We start from the raw sequence: 17,147 nt of genomic DNA on the forward strand, positions 1-17,147 counted from the left end.
CTGGGTCCAAAGTTCTAAGTGAAGGAATGCAAGATCATGCATACATGTGTGGTTTGTTCAGCTACATAGTGTGCAGAGAAGAGTGCCTCAACTAATGTGCATTTGCCAGTGTTCAGTCTAAGTGGTGCAGAAATCTAAAGTGGCCCAAAGTCATTTACTGTGTTCATCTAAGGTGTACATTGAATGTAGCAAGGCTCAGAGACTGTATGATCATGCATATGCACAAGGGAACAGAGTTTGCAACATTACATTTGGCATTTCTTGACACAAGTGCTTAAACTGAGATCTCTACAGCTTAACAGTTTTCTATAAAAGTGTTGCAACTGAAACTGTACCTGCTAATGCCCAATAGGCAGTGCCCACACATTCATTCAGTAGAACAAAGGCCACCAGAGACATCCCTCCATTCATCACCCCCACCAAGAAGCGAGAGACTGCAAAGAACTCGTATGAGGGGGAGAATCCATTTGCAATGGCAAACAGGATGTCAAGGGCAAAACCTGGAAGACAAAGCACAAGATTTAATTTCAGAAAAATACCTGAATGAGAAAGACTGCATTTAGCATGAGCATTACTTGACATTCAGTGAAACCTGTTCTAATCAAATCATATTCAAGACCTACAAGAGTCTGTTGCTTAATGTAGATGATGGGGCAGAATCGTAGTAAGCACACTGGGGCAATCTCTTAAAGGAGATTGCCTAAGAAAGGTGGTGGTCTTCACAGGATTTACTGCACTAGTACCCCACATCAGTTCATAGAGAGCAGTTTTTCTCTTCAGAAAAGCCACCATCACATTTGACAGTAACCAGGATATCCTGTTAGCAGTTTCAACAGAGAAGCCCAGGACTGAACAGGCCATGAAAAGTTCTCTCTCCAGGTCATACCTCCTCCTTGTTGTCAGAAAACAGTGTGGAGGAAGTTTGCACTGCTGTTATCTGTTCTGTTACTAGAGGGTTTCAGTGTTCGGGGTCAGACACCTTTTACCAGCACTGAGTTAATACAAGACTTAAAAATATGTCATGCTTTTTAAAAAGAAAGTTAAATTTTAATATATGTCCTGTACATGAAATCCCCCTAACAAATGTATGGTATGAAAATGGTACATAAGGTCCAAGGGTTTTAAAACTTTGCTAAGTTCACAAATATCTAGCATGCATGATTTAAGAAGTGATGACAAACTCATCTAGAACTTTTAGGAGCCTTGACAATTAAGAGAGAGGTTAATGAATAATTAATTTCTGATACTCTGAAATTTTAGTTTCATTTTGTGGAACATTCAGGGATCATGAACATCATGGCAAACAATGTGGGCCCAACTTTTAAATTTAAGCACGTGTTGGGGGTCCCATCTTCACAACTGGTTGCTTAAACACTTCAGGCATTTAAGTACTGATCTGAGCACACAAATATGGATTACTTGCCCCCAACTTGGGCTCCTTGTGTGTAATGGAAGATGCAAAATTCATCTCTATGCCTTGGCTTTCCACAAAACTTGGATAACTGCTACTGTGTCTTCTGAGACAGACGTTGAGGCACTAACAAGACAATGACATTTCTCTCCAGTCGTTTTGTGAGGGCTGCAGTGGGTTACCTGTGAGATAGACTTTTTTCCTCCCAAAGCGATCTGAGAGCTGGCCAAAAGAGATCACTCCAACAAAGACACCACTGAAGAAAAACGAACTGGCAACACTGACTTTGTATGATGTGTTCCCAATTAAAAACCACTAAGGAGAAGAAAAAAAAGCTTTAGTCAAAGTCCAAGAAGTGAACAGCTTGGGGATTAAAAATCTTTTAAAAACAAAAATCCAGCTCAACCTCCACTTTAGTCACCAAAATATCACCCCAAACACTCTAAAGACTTTGGCCCATTGTACAATTCCTTCCCTCCTCCAAAACAGTAATGCCTTTCACATCTGAGAAGGTTAGGTTCCTCAAGGGAACATTATTTTTTGTTGGCTTTGTTGTTTTTTTACCTATGTACCTTTCATCTCCATACCCGTATGTACATGACCATTGTATCTAGGCAACATACACAGAGTTAAGGGTCACAATTTGGGTCCAAAGATGACCCTAGCTCTCCTCATCATGACCTACCTTGTAAGTGAGATCCATTTGGTTGGCTTCTACTTTTCTGCCTGTGGAGGCAGTGGCTTTTTTTTTTTTTTTTTTTTTTTTTAAAAGGAGAGCAGGCAGTGTGGGGTGGGGAAAGGGGGAAAACTTTCCCTAGCACTGTATCTATTGTACCTGTATTGTGGATAACACGAGTCTCCAGAGCTGTTAATCTAGGCAAGGCGTAGTCAATTCTTTTTTGTGAAGGTTCAAATTTCTTGGTCAAGGTATAGTCATGGTCCATAAGCCCCCTACCCCCAAACATGACCCAAGTGCACCCTAAACACTCAGAACAAAAATGTAACAAAAACAAACAAAAATATGATTTTCGGGGAGGCTAACTCATGATTGAGTTCTTGGGGTTAGCAATACAAGCAGTGAGACTCTAGAAAGGATTTGAATGAGAAGGTGGGGGACCTAGGTCAGGGGTCGGCAACGTTCAGCATGCGGCTCGCCAGGGTAAGCACCCTAGCGGGCCGGGACAGTTTATTTACCTGCTGACGCAGCAGGTTCGGCCGATCGTCGCCCCCACTGGCCACGGTTCGCCGTCCCGGGCCAATGGGAGCGGCGGGAAACCGCAGCCAGCACATTCCTCAGCCTGCGCCGCTTCCCGCCACCCCCATTGGCCTGGGAAGGCAAACCGCGGCGAGTGGGGGCCGCAATCGGCCGAACCTGCCGCATCAGCAGGTAAATAAACTGGCCCGGCCTGCCAGGGTGCTTACCCTGGCGAGCCGCGTGCCGAACGTTGCCGACCCCTGACCTAGAGCATTAGGTGACATTAGGAGTTTATTCCAAAAACAGGATGTAGCATGGAAAGAGGCATTAATGAAGAACTGGGAGAAGGAAACGTGGCATCAAGGCTGACACTGCCAGCTAAGAAGGGAAACACTGGGGGAGAGCTGTACAAAGCCTTGAAAGTGAAGATGAAATGTTTCATTATCCTTAGCAAGAAACTGTTCTGCTCATATTCACCTCATAGGTTCCCTAGTTCCTGAACCCTTCATCAGAGTAAAAAGATTACCTCGGTCAACTTTACAATTCATTTTGTTATTATGAACATTTCTACTAGATAACATCCAAGTCTCTTCAATTTCAAGAACAAACCCAGCCCTACAAATCCGATCCAGTTTCATTTTTGTAACAGGTCTATATACTGCAGCCTCTACAAGGCAATAACCTCCAACACAAAAGAATTCCAGAATGAACCTAATAGCATTCCTGTAGCAAGGCGGTGGGATACCCCACAGCCCCGCTGAGGGCCGAACCTCCCCTAATACCAACGTGGGCGGAGCCACCTGGGTCCTGCGCCCGCCCCGGAAGTATAAAAGCCCGTCTGCAGAGCTCAGTGGAGCCCAGGCTGGTGGAGAGAGCAGACGTCCGTGGCTGAGCTCCCGCTTGGGAAACAGTCGCAGGCCGCGACTGGCCTGCTGACTCACCGGGACGATCGAGCCTGCCCTGTGCCAGCTACCCCGAGGAGGACTGGCCAAGCCTGCCCCGTGCCAGCAACCCCGAGGAGCCAATGCTGGTGGAGAGCACCGATGACACTAAGACAGCCCAGGTACCATACGAGGGGGAGTGTGGAAGTAGCCCGGGGGCAGCCGACCCCAGTCTGGCTGCTGCACTGCCAGAGCCGATGTCAGTATGTTGCGGCCAGGATTCCCACTGACAGCAGCGAACGTCCGTTGCTGCTAGGTCCCCGGGCTGGGACGCAGTGGAGTGGGAGGGCCTGTGTCCCCCCTGCCACCCACTCCTTGGGTAGCAGACTCCCCCTTTTCCCCTGGCCTAGAGAGGCTGGGTACCTGCTTGACTATTGGTTTGCTGCCTCGCCTCGCCCTGACCTAGGGCCTGGGCTGCCACCAACTGACCCAGCCCCTGCTTAAAGGCCTGGGTTTCTGATTGCCTATTTAACTGCTGCCCCACCCTGACCTAGGGCCTGGCCTGCTATAGACTTTGCCTCAGCCCTTGCATAAGGGCCTGGGTTCCGACCTCTTGGCTCAGCCCCTGCTTATGGGCCTGAGCCCCTAACTGTGTCTGTTGTTCCAGACTGCCGCCGGACCCGGACGGATGGCGGACTGTAGTGAGGCGGTAGGATACCCCACAGCCCCGCTGAGTGCCGAACCTCGGCCAACTCTACTACAGTTCCATACTGTTCAATGATACTATGTTTTCTTGTGTTCTCTCCACTACAACCTATCTTGCTTACCTTTCCCTGTTCATTGCTGCTGTGTTCATTTCCCAATAACACCCAGATCCTTTCCCTGACACGATTGTGCCATTTTTCCCCACTCTTGAAACATCCGTGCACTGACCTTCTGAATTCCCTTCCCTCTTTTACTACCCAGATGCTCCAAACACCATTACATATGGTTTTTCTAGCAGAGCTTAAAAAACTGGTTTGAAGCCCCGTAATGAACAGCCTCATCAAAAGCAGCAAAAACATGTAATCAAAGCCTACAGAATATTTCAGGAACACCATGAAAATAACTTGATTCGTCTTACTGTATGTGTCATTCTGAATTATCACTTAATGGGTGATATGTGCATGCTGTTATAGTTAGTAACTGGCCATAAGGAATCCAGATGCTTGAGAAAATTAGCTTTGAAAGTTAATTATTGCCATGAATTTTTCAAATGTTTTTTCCACAGTATGTAGAAACATCTAGAGAACAGGACTCCGATAACATATACACATTAATTTCAATTATCAGTTTTTTTTCTGCAATATCACAAGAATCATAGTGTAATTCTTGATATAAATGTTAATTAAGCCCGATAATCATGTGTCTGAGTGATACTTGATGCTTTCTGAATCAGTCCGAGCGCAGGGAATAATTCAGGTACAGCGGACAGCAATTTGCTCTCTAAATTCACCCAAATGGTTAGAAGAACTTCATTTTAATGTAGTCAAGACTTACTACTTTTTTCCCTGTATAAGGCCCATTACATCACATCAGTTCATGAAATAATACTTAGTCTGTGCGTTATTCGATTTTTTTCCACTATGAATTTGTGACGGCCACATTAAAGTTACTCATGAGTTGTAAAGACAATTGTGCAGATCATCCCAAATAAATGCAGATAATGTCTTTAGACCACTCCATCATGAATTATTAAAACATATTTTACAGAAATTTTTTTTTAGGAAGTTTTTGTACATTTGACAGTATTTTAAATAGGACTATTCTTTCCACCCGTAAAGCCAGGTACCACAGTTATTAGGCGTTCAATTGAACAGAACTTAAAAAGGAAAATTATAACTAATACCTTTTAGCTACCACATAACTTTAAAGCCTACTACAGCAGAACCTTCCATGCAATAGGACAAGTACTGCATCCTACACCGAAGTCTGAAAATCTCCCCATTCCAATAGTTTAAAGCTCCAATTTCTAGTATGGCATGGTGTCCAATATCTCACGAGAAACATGATCATTCAGAACTTGTCAACAAGGGTCTAGATTTTGAGAAGTGGTATTTTCACTGCTCATTATGACACGCCTAAAGAAGGATGACTTTCACAGTGTACTTGTTCATCTCTATAAATCAGGCTCCTTTAAGAGATTGCAAGTTGGGCACCCAGAAAAAAATCGCATCACTTTTGAAAAATCTAGGCTAAAACTTTAGAATACCACGAGGTGATCTTCCGCCAAATAAGCACTACACCTCTAGCAGACCCGAAACATGCTGTAGTTTAGATTTATCTTAGTCGGATGCAGAATTTTTAAAAAGATGAATCTGTGCTGCAAAGTTCAGACCCAATTCTGAACCTTTCCAAAATATGAGAATGTTCAGATACAAACTTTTTGTGTAGGTACTTCCCTAATTATTTTTTATTTGTTCTTTGCTTACATCTCTTATTTATAGAATGAAGCCATGTGAAAAATTCTATGGAGAATCTAAGTCCCTGATGACATTGGTTGGTGCCACATACACAAACGTAGTTGAATTCTTCACCCTTGTTTTTAACCTTAAGAAGATGTGTTACATTTGAAAAAAAAAGTTGTGTCTACAGAAGATTTTAAAATGTTATAGCCAATTTAAATTTTCTTAAGTTATGTACTAAAGTTATTATACACAATCACATTTTAAATTTAGAGTTAAGAAGATTATATTTTTTTTTACTCTTCATTCTTTTTGTTCTATACTACAGAATGGAGCAGCATAGAAAGTGTCTCTAAACAGAGTTAGTTGGGAGTGTGCTAAAACTGGCAGTTTTTATTAACATGCTTGTAACTAAGGCTGAGAATCTGTCATGGATTCAGTGACTTGTGCGGCAGCTGATGCGGCTGGCTCGGGGTCATCTGAGCAGCTTGGGCAGCACCTGAACCAGCCGCAGCTGGGGCAGTCTCGGGCCACCGCGCCCCTCCCCCCCAGCAGCAGCAGGAGTTTGGGGGTGGGAGGGGGCTCAGGGCTGGGGCAGGGGGTTGGGGTGCGGCAGGGGGTGTGGGCTCCGGGCAGTGCTTATCTCGGGGGGCTCCCCAGAAACGGCGACATGTCCCTCCCTTGGCTCATAGGCTGAGGGGTGGCCAGGCAGCTCTGTATGCTGCCTCTGCATGCAGGCGCCATCCCCACAGCGCGCAGAGACCCCTGGGTGCACCTCTGCCTAGGAGCTGAGGGACATATCTCCGCTTCCAGGGAGCTGTGTAAAGCCAGGTAGGGAATCTGCCAGCCCTGCCAAACCCCACACCCAGCACTAGTGGGGTCCCGCCCCCCCCTCCACAAAGTACCTATAGCGCCTTCCCCCTCCCCTCCCCCCAGAGCACCCAAGATTTAGTCAGGGGTATATAGTACAAGTCATGGACAGGTCACGGGCCATGAATTTTTGTTTACTGCCAGTGACCTGTCCATGACTTGTACTAAAAATACCCATGACTAAAACGTAGCCTTACTCATAACCAATGACGTCTGAGTTTTTTTAAAACATACATTTCCAAGCTAAATTAATACCTCTGGACATTAGTCAACTGTTAGTGCTTATAAATGTATGGTCAAACTGCACAGATCTAAATTCAGGTCAGAATGGGCAACTACATATGCTAATTTAGCGTTACTGTGTATCTAAGGCCTAGCTCCACAGCATCTCATGCACGGTCTAAATCCCCACCCCAGTACAGACTAGAGTAGTTTATATGGCGAATTACATGGGAGGGATACTTGCAAAAACGTATAATCCTAAACCTATAAACCCTAAACCTCACTCTGGAATACCTCAAACAGCTCCTGCTATGGAGGAGCTGCAGAGCAACCTCCTCATGGGTTCTCATGCTGCACGCAGGCTGCCTGGGGTACATTTAAACATAGCACTCTTTATGAATTAAGCCCCATCATGAGAATGGCAAAAATGACGTAAGAAGAACACAGCCATCATGCAGAAGTTTGAACACTAATGCCACTGATCCTTTTTCTCAGTTCCAATCCACTTCTAGAAACATGCAACAGTGTAATGTACAACTCCCATATGAGAAAGTTATTGAAGTTTTGGAGGAGACCCAAATGAGCAAGGTCTATATAGCAGAACAAGGCTGATTTGTTGTTTCCATGCATACATTTGAACAGACAACTTGTTCTCTAGTTGGACTACAGCACCTACTTTTTGCTAATCAGAACACTCATTGGTTGGGAAACCAAGACAAGATAACTGTACAGCTCCTCTACTTCTCCCACTTTCCCTCCATGAGATGCATTAATCTCATAGTGGGCTCAGAAACCCATTTCATTATTTATTACCTCGGAAGCTATTGATGTGAAGCTGCTGCTGAAGTGCACGTGCTTATGAACTTCACTCCCATTGGCTGTCAGAAGCCATTCCCCAAAGGCTCTCTCTTCATTAGTTGACTGGTTGCTATGGCTTTGATTAGCTGAGAGCTCTTCGAGGTCCCAGTGGTAGGGAGGTGTCGCCCCTACTAGCGCAATGAGGATTGCTTCAGTGGCTACATAGAGCTGAAACAAAACAGACAACAATCAAAGATGTTAAACCAACACCAAAAAAGCAACATTTAATCCACAGAGATTTCAAGTCAGTATTAAAATGCCCTTCCTGTCTTTTTAGATTCTCTTATGACTACAAGGTGCTTTGACTAGTCCCCAATATCTAACATCACATACTCAAGTATCATGATTCCAGACGAGTGGTTCGCATGCTTTTAGAGCGTGGATCACTTGTTGAGAAACCCTCTTCATGGATACCTCCTTTCCCCCCCAACCTTAAGATCCCAGTGACAACTATGGCAAATACAGGGCTTGGATACATGAAAGATTACTTAGAAGAGTATCAAGAAAACAAAATGAAAACGCATTTTAATGGAACTAGATTACATTCTTTTCCACCTCATGATTCTATGCCTGTAGTGTTCACTTTGTCCCCTTGGGAGGCACATTTTACTATTTGAACCACATATCCCCCCCACTGCCTACAGCAGACACCCTCCATCACCAATCAAATCTCTCCAGATCTCATTGCAGTTTGATTGTGTCCTCCTATTTGCTACATTCCCAGCACTGGTGTCTTCTACAAACCTGATCAATTGATTTATTTATATTAATACACACACCCACACACTCATGCAACCTGACAAAGACATGAGTCAGGGATCAGAGAGATGCTTTTTATTTAGTTAGTTAAAAAGCCCACTGAAAATCCAAAGTGTCCTAGTCTGGCCTATAGCAGGGAACACTGCTGCTTGAAGACTGAGGCTATGGCTATGCTACAGTGCTTACAGTGGGGCAGCTGCACCAGTGTAGTGCTGCTAGTGCAGATGGGACAGAGTTCTCCCATCAACTTAATTAGTCCAGCCCCCCGAGTGGTGGTAGCTATGTCAGCGAGAGAAGCCCTCCTGCCGACACAGCCCTGTCCACAGCGGTGCTTAGGTTGGTGTAACTTGCGTTGCTCGGGGGGATGGCTAGTCACACCCCTGAACGACATAACTTATACCGATGTAAGCTGTAGTGTGTACACAGCCTGAGTTGTTTCCCCATTGACAGAAGAAGATCCACAGACCACCAGTCAACAAATTCAAGGTGTCCAGACTGCAGGTTGAAAACTACTGTTCTAAGACTTACGTAAAAAACAGAAATCCCACAACCAGAAATCAGAAAAAATAAGGGAAGATTTTAAAAAGTTGTTTTTGGCATTACCAGATATATCTCCTAGGTCTGCTGGATTGTGTGATCTTATTTAAATAAGCACCAAATAATGCTATCCTGGTCTAAATAACACTTGAGAATTCAAGGGTTCTTATAAGCCCGAAATTCATTTATTACCAAGTTAACAGCCAGCATCCTTAAATTAGTAAAATATTTTGATGCATTTGGTTTGGGGAATGGAAGCACAATACTCATTTTTCCTTTAAAAGGAATCTAGTCCACAGAGCACTCAATCCAAAAATAGATAGATACAAGTGTACAATGGGAGGAGATAGATATTTTGATACGGAAAGATTTCAGCTGCAAGCTTTCTACAGCTAACAGCATACATGGAGAAGAACAATTTTTAAAAGCCTATTTTTAAAATAGGTCCTTTAAATTAAAAAGTACATGAAATATTGGGGATATATCTTGCTGCTATTCAAGACAGAACATATTTCTATATTACAGCTTATTGGACTCGCTGTTAGAAGACTGTCTTAACCCAAAGCTCCTCAGAGCTTTGTTGCCAACAGCAATGTTGCCAACTCAATTTTGTCATAAGCCTGTAGACATTTAGTGTTTTCTTGAAGCTTTAGCTTCTGAAATTAAGTGAGATTCTTACCTTTCATTTAAAAACAGTTCCTGGCCCTCACAGTTGTAGAGAAAAGCTTGAAAACATGAACCAGACCAACACTAAAGGTAAAAAATCCAGAAGACAAATAAAAGCCAAATTTCTGTTTTATCATGATTTGGGGGGACCTCACTTTAATTTTGAATGCTTGGGATGTGATGTTACACAATCAGAACACTAATGTTTTACATTAATTTTGCAATGGGTAAATGATTGTGCAAGGTAGTAGAGAACCAGGCCTTTTATTTTCAATTTGGTATTCACCCTATAAATATAATAAGTCAAAATTATGCCATTTAGTTTACATTCTGCCTTATAGTCCTATAACATTTGAATTTGCTCCACAGATTGAGGCTATTGTTTCACCACAGATAAAGCACTGATTTATTTAATAGGTGACCATCAAAAGGCGAAAATAGCCATATGCTCTTTTTTCTTTTTTATGATGGATGAGGTTGTTGTTTTTAGTGTTAAGCACATTAGAAATTCAGATCCTGTCTAGCTCAGAAAATTCTGATGACTAGCAAACCTGTGAAATGACATCACCATAAGAGCCAAAAAAGTGCAAGCTGACCAATTGAGGGGGTGTGACCCTGGGAGACCAGGTGCCAGCTCATGCCCAAGTCCCCATGTCTCAACTGAACCCTGACAAATGCACAGTTGGAATCAGCCTGGCTCACTTGTGTGTTAGTATTATTAAAATAGGCATTAGAATTATCAGACTGTTCAGTATTTAGGCTTTACTGAATGCTTGGGAGTTGCTGTATGCAATAGTTTCATTTATAACATCTGTATCCCATACTGTAAGGTAATATTTGAGCCATTGCATTGTGAGCCTCTGTGAACGTAAATCAGCAGACGGGAAAGAACATTAATTAGTGTGAAAGGCTGATGTTCAACAGAAGACATTACATCCTTCCCAACAGGAAAGGTCCATTGACATCAGGTGGACCATTGTGGGATCTTAAAGAGGACAAAAGACATTTGTTTTTTTCTGCTGTCTCCATCCTCCTTCCCTGCCTGTGAAGATGAGTCATGCAAGTGGATTCCTCCTATCAGCTGAATTCGCAGCTCAGAGCACATGGCAGCAGGGTGATTAAAACCCCATATAAAAGGAATTAGGTATCTCTATGCTATTTGAACTGTGGGGGAGCAAAGTGTTTCTAGGCATAAGCGACAGATACCCAGCTGATTAGGGTTAGCCCTAAAAGGCACATAGAGCTTGCTGATTATAGAAGCTTTTATTACCTTTTGAAACCTACACAAATAAATTACAATCTTATCTACACATACCTGCTTAAACCTTGTAAATAACTCCAAGATGCATTTCCTTGATAATATATCTTTATATAATTTATTATAGGACTGACTACAAGCGTTGTCTCTGGTGTGAAATCTAAGTGCAACTAACCTGAGGAAGAGTGACAGGTTCTTTAAGATGGGGAGTAACCTCAATATTGCTGTGATTTTTGGTATAAGGGACCATCACAAAGGTACGCTCACCTGGAGGCAACATAGATTAGAGTATGCAAGGGACCTCTCTGACTCCATGCTAAAGCTGTTATAGAATCTGAGGAGTTTACACTTGATAATTGGTTGGTAAAATCTAACTATAGAATTCACAACCAATTTTGGGTTTGTGCCCTGGTTCCTAACAATCTGCCCTGAGGTTAATATTCTCACTCTTGAGCCACTTCAGGAAGCGTTACAGAGGGCAATGGATTTTTAGTCAGACTGTTTAAAACTATTTTGTTAACAAAGTTTTGAAGTTAATTTCCAAAATATTAATTTGTTAAGTCAATATCTAACAAAAATATCTTATCACCTCTGCTCCCAATACCAAGGTGTCTGTTCTCATCATAAACAAACTCCAAGACAACCTGGATATCCTCCAATAAAACCAAGAAAGACTAGAGTTGGCATTTCTAATATTACTGTTGTAAAAGTGAACACTCACAAAAACCCTTTTAAGAAAAAAAATTACACCTTCTTTATCATAAAGTAGTAAAAAAGAAGGACAATATTTTTGGTTTGTTTTAACAAGTCCTCTCTTGATCACCTTTAAGTTGTGGTTTTGGTTTTTTTTTTTTAAACCAAATTATTAGAATTGGGGCCCTCACCACAGGGTGCAGCAGCAATACCCTCTGTCTACTCATCCTCATTCTTAGTACCTTGGGGATGAAGGAGAAAGAGCTTCTCCGAGTATTGCTCCTGGATGGCCCGGGAAGCCTCCAACTTCCATGCTGGCATGGCACCTGATAAATGTTTCAAGCACTGTGGTCCCTTTCCTGGGTAGAAGCAGATTTCATGGTCTTATTGGTCAGTTTCCAGTTTGGAACAAAAACGATCTATATGAATTCGGGTATTTTCTTAGTCCTGGTCTACATTTAAACTTTTGCTAACATAGCTATGTTGGGTAGGGTTTCATTTCACCCCCACCCCCCATAAGCCCTAGTGTAGACTTAGGTCAGGTCTACAATACAAACTTAGGTTGATGGAAGCCACCTAATAATGTATATATCTATACTACCAGGTCATTTCTGCTGACCTAACTTGCCTGTAATGTTGATTTAATTACTCCACCTCCACGAGAGGCATAGCACTTAATTAGATGTTGATGGGTCGAAAGAGAGGCTGTGTAGAAGCAGCATTGTGGCTTCCAGGAAGTGTCTCACAATGCTCCACTGTGACCGCTCTGGAGATTTCTACTCCGCTGTACAGCAGCCAGGTACACAGGAAACAGTTCCTCCTCGGTTGAAGCCCCGGGAACTTTTGAATTCCCATTTCCTGTGTGATCTGCATGGAGAGCTCATCAGCCCAGCTGATCATGGCAACTCAATGCCCCAAATGCACTCCAGCCTGCACTACACAGGAATCACAGAATAGGACTGGAAGGGACCTCAAGAGGTCATCTAGTCCAGTCCCCTGCACTCATGGCAGGATTAAGTATTATCTAGACCAGTGGTTCTCAAACTAGGGCCACCACTTGTTCAGGGAAAGCCTGCGCCGCTTCCTGCAGCCCCGATTGGCCTGGAGCGGCGAACTGCAGCCTGTGGGAGCCGTGATCAGCCAAACCTGCGGACGTGGCAGGTAAACAAACCGGTCCAGCCCGCCAGAGACTTTCCCTGAACAAGCGGCGGCCCTAGTGAGAACCACCGATCTAGACCATCCATGATAGGTGTTTGTCTAACCTGCTCTTAAAAATCTTCAATGATGGAGATTTCACAACCGCCCTAGGCAATTTATTCCAGTGCTTAACCACTCTGACAGTTAGGAAGTTTTTCCTAATGTCCAACCTAAACCTACCTTGCTGCAATTTAAGCCCATTGCTTCTTGTCCTATCCTACCTGTCAGTGCTTTATTTCTCCCTACCAGAAACAGCGCTCCACCGTGTTCAGCTGCAGCATGACTCTCCAGCAGCAACCAGGAACTGTTTAGTTCTATGGCTTACAGCAAGGCTGCTTGAATGACATCACAACGTTACATACAGCTGCTCCTGTCTCAGCTCCAGAAATAATGCAGGATAAGGAGCGAGGTGTTTGTAATGCTCACAGTAAGAGTGCACAGCTGAGCAGGGTCCATGCTTCTTGGGCTATGGCATAAGCACGGCTAAACCAGGCTTTCAAAAGAAGGCACAAGAAAGTTGTTTGCCGTTGATATCAGAGGAGGGAGGGAGGGAAAAAACTGCATCATGGGAGGCCAAAGCCATGTTCCCATTACCCACTGCGACAATGTTTTGGTCCCATGAGGCGTTGCAAACCCTTCCCCAAGCCCCCTGCAGCTAGTTGCACCGTGGGATAAATACCCCTGGTGCAACTGCTCTGTGCATCAATGCAAACGTTGCTAGTGAGGACGCATTCCACCAACACGAGCATGGTGAGGACATGCACGACCGACTTAACTACTGTGGCAGCTGGATGTCGACTTACATTAAGTTAACTTAAGTGTAGTTGTACCTTTAGTTATATCAGCAAAAAAAGTCCTTTTTTTGACTTATTTTGTTTGGGGACCTGGTATATACTATGTTGGCAAAAGAACTCTCTTGCTGTTATAAGCTGTATCTACACTAGGAGACTTGCCGATATAGCTATACCAGCAAGCCTTTGTAATACAGACAGACAAACTGCTACACATGCAACTCCTTCTTGCAGAAGCCTCAGGTCCACCCCTAGTTAATCTCAGAAAGCATGTGTCTGGGGCATCAATTTCCAGGCAGTACATGCCACCCAAACAAATCAAACTGATAAATATTCTCTGTGCTCCTCTTCCCCCTCAGTCCCTGCCCTTTACATATGATAAATCCCTGGTCGTAGGAAAGCCTTGAACCAGGGCTTTGGAGCGGAGCCTGGAGCTAGAGCGCGGAGCAGCTCTGGAGCAGTGGAGCTGCAGGTTTTTGCCTGGAGCTGGAGCGGAGCCCGAGCCCAGCTCCAAAGCCCTGCTTTGAACCAGAGAGTCTTGAGAGGTGGCCTATCCATTAGTCCCCCTTTTGTGCAGCTCCTCTGCAATGCAAAGGAAGCTCAGGAAGTTGCAATGGCGCAGCAAATGACCCATACCCCTAAAACCTATAATTATTTCTATAAAGTGTTCCATCCTGGATGCTTTTACATCCATGACTCCTACCATTCCAGCCGTTAGCGCTTTTTACTATAGTTGCATTTCATTAATTAAAAACACATTAATCAGCCCTTATAACGAAGTATTGATGAATTTACATTAGATTTGAATGATATAGTCTCATACATTTGACTATCACTGTAGCCAAGAGATCCAGTCCAACTGTCTTTAAAAAGACAGACAACAACACCTTCAACACTGCTTTGTTGCCATTTCAATTGCCTTATCAACAATTCACAATAAGCCTAGTTGTTCTCAGCAAGTATCAGGTGAAACATGTACTGCCAGAGGCAGGAGAAAAGGTAACACTGTAGATTTAAGACTAAAGGTATTTGAGATTTGGAAAATGAAGGTGTTGAACAACAACAAAACATGCTCCACCTTCCTTCCCCGGAAAAGTATCAATAGCTTCTAGCATTTAAGGCTGACCTTATTAGTTGAGTCTAAAAAAAATAGAAGCTTGTTTCATTGGTTGTATAGAAAATTTGGAATGGCTGTGAAGAAGGGAAAAGATGTAGCTTTATACCAAAATTATCTCATGCAGTGGCTTGAAGGAATTTATATTCTGAAAACGTGCATGTGTGAGAGAGAGAAGAGGGTTAATGAAAAGAGTCATAACCCCCATAGTGTGTGTATATTAGATATATTTTAACAAACTCTCTTCAACTATAAAATAAACTGCATATATCAAGTACCTTTCACCCACTCCCTTGCACTTTGCTCATTATTCCCTCTGATTCAGGACTAGTACCTTTCCACTAACTGCGTTAAAAAAATTTAAATATCACAAAAATGACAATTCCCCTGCTATCCCTCCTTCCCATTGCAGATTTGATCCAGACTCCTATTCTACCTGGGGGATTACTGACCCACATCTAGTCAGTCCTGCAACTAAAGATACTTACAGGTTTAATATCTTTTAAATCAGTAGAAAAAGAAACCGGAATCCAGCTTTTCCTATCTACAGGTATATCATGTTTTCAGCTCTGATATCTCAAAACACCTGAATTTAAAGATAACTATTTTAAAGATTTTTTTAAGAGATACTGTAAAAGACATCAAATATAGATATAAAGACATACATTAATGTGGCAAAGAATTTTAAACATTCAGAAGTCAGATTATAATTTCTATAACCACTGTCACTGGGCCACACTATATATACACACAGATAGAGCTGTGCAATTTCCATAAAAATTTATCTGAGTTGTCCACACCTACATAGAGACAGACGTGAAATCACTGTGTATTAAAGTTAGACTCAAAAACATGACTAGTAATGCAGAATAGTCCATCTGTGCAATGCAGCCAGGCTATAGCCAAGGAAGAAATCATCAATTTTGAGTACATAAAATTGTAACCATAATAGTGCAGTGAGTTTTGCTATATAATTTTTGTTCATTTTAAGGGGAGAAGGAAAGATTGAAGACTCAACTTTCCTAATTTCACTGAATTACAGAAATGTGCAAGCATAAAAACACGCACCTCAATGCACGGGTCCTTCACCCACCCCTCCCCAGGCACGACCCTCCCCAGGCACAGACCTCCCCCCCCCCACAGACGACCTCACCCGCCGTCTCAACACAGACATCCTCTCACCTGCTCCCCCCCCAAGGGCGCACCCCCCTCACTTGCCCCCCCAGCACAGGACACCCCACACAAAGATCTCCTCATCCGCCCTCCCACACTCGCCCAGCCCAAAGCACAGCCCCCTCGGCAGCCCCCCAAACACCTCCTCTCACACCCCCAGAGCCCCTCAGCTCGCCCGCCCCCAGGCCCCGGCCGCCTAGTCGCGCTCGGAGGCGCCGGGCCGGGCCCCACCTGCAGCAGCACGGCCAGCAGCGCGCACAGATACACCTGGTAGGGCCCCATCTGCCCCACCAGCGCGAAGGCCTCCTCCACCTCCATGCCGGGCCGGGCCCGCGCACGCCCAGGAGTAGCACCGGGGGCCCGGCCAGCCCCTGCCCCACGACCGCGGGCAGCGCATCCCCGCCCGGGCGGGAAACAGCCAACGGCTCTGACCGGGCAACAGACACGACGCCTCGGTGCTAGGAGACACCCTGCGCATGCGTGTTCTCGCGCGGGGAGGGAGGTAAGAGCGAGAGAAACCGGTGACGTAGGGGCAACAGGCGATTGATGAACTCGAAGAGACGGTGCATGCGCAGTACGGCCGTTCTTGACCTATGGGCACGCACCTTTGCGGCCATTGAGGCTGAAGGAAGGGGCGGGGCTTGAGGGGTACAAGGGCGGGGCGAGAGTAGAAGTGGGCGGGGTAGGGGAAGTGGCAGTGTTTGCGCCGGCGCGAGCGCTCAGAAGGGCAGTAGAGGCCGGGTACCGTGAGCTGAGTGCGATGGGGGCGTTGGACGTCCCGAACAGGCTGGCTACTGGGAGTGTTGCGCTGTGCTGTGCATGCGAAGTGTCTAGCACCCAGCTTCAAAGCCTGCCTGGATTGCGGGGGTGTCTGTGCAGGAGTTACTCTGAACGTGCTGGGCCAGTTCTGCACCCAGGCTTCCAGAAAAAAAATCAGCTTTGTCTGAAGACTACAGAGAAACTATCAGCCCAAAAGCAGCATGCTGGGATTCTGTAATGATCAGGCAAAGTGTTTGCATATCCCACAGCCCTGGCAACAGAATTACAAGTGTGTCGGGTTTAAGTATTTACTTAGCTC

The 17,147-nt window shown here is 44.4% G+C and overlaps 1 protein-coding gene across 2 annotated transcripts in view; it reads right to left on the reverse strand.

The window, feature by feature from the left end:
• SLC22A15 (solute carrier family 22 member 15) overlaps nucleotides 1–16,559 on the reverse strand; it is a 43,862-nt gene extending 27,303 nt beyond the window's left edge. For both annotated transcript variants that reach the window (XM_034788824.1, XM_034788819.1), the window contains exons 1-4: nucleotides 16,301–16,559; nucleotides 7,837–8,049; nucleotides 1,594–1,726; nucleotides 336–500 (exon numbers count right to left, since the gene is read on the reverse strand). In XM_034788824.1, coding sequence (XP_034644715.1) covers nucleotides 336–500; nucleotides 1,594–1,726; nucleotides 7,837–8,049; nucleotides 16,301–16,387 — 598 coding nt within the window. In that variant the 5' untranslated portion in view covers nucleotides 16,388–16,559. The remainder of the gene's footprint in view (nucleotides 1–335; nucleotides 501–1,593; nucleotides 1,727–7,836; nucleotides 8,050–16,300) is intronic.
• Nucleotides 16,560–17,147: the final 588 nt, after the last annotated feature.

This window comes from Trachemys scripta, chromosome 1, assembly GCF_013100865.1.
Source record: "Trachemys scripta elegans isolate TJP31775 chromosome 1, CAS_Tse_1.0, whole genome shotgun sequence".
NCBI lineage: Eukaryota > Metazoa > Chordata > Testudines > Emydidae > Trachemys > Trachemys scripta.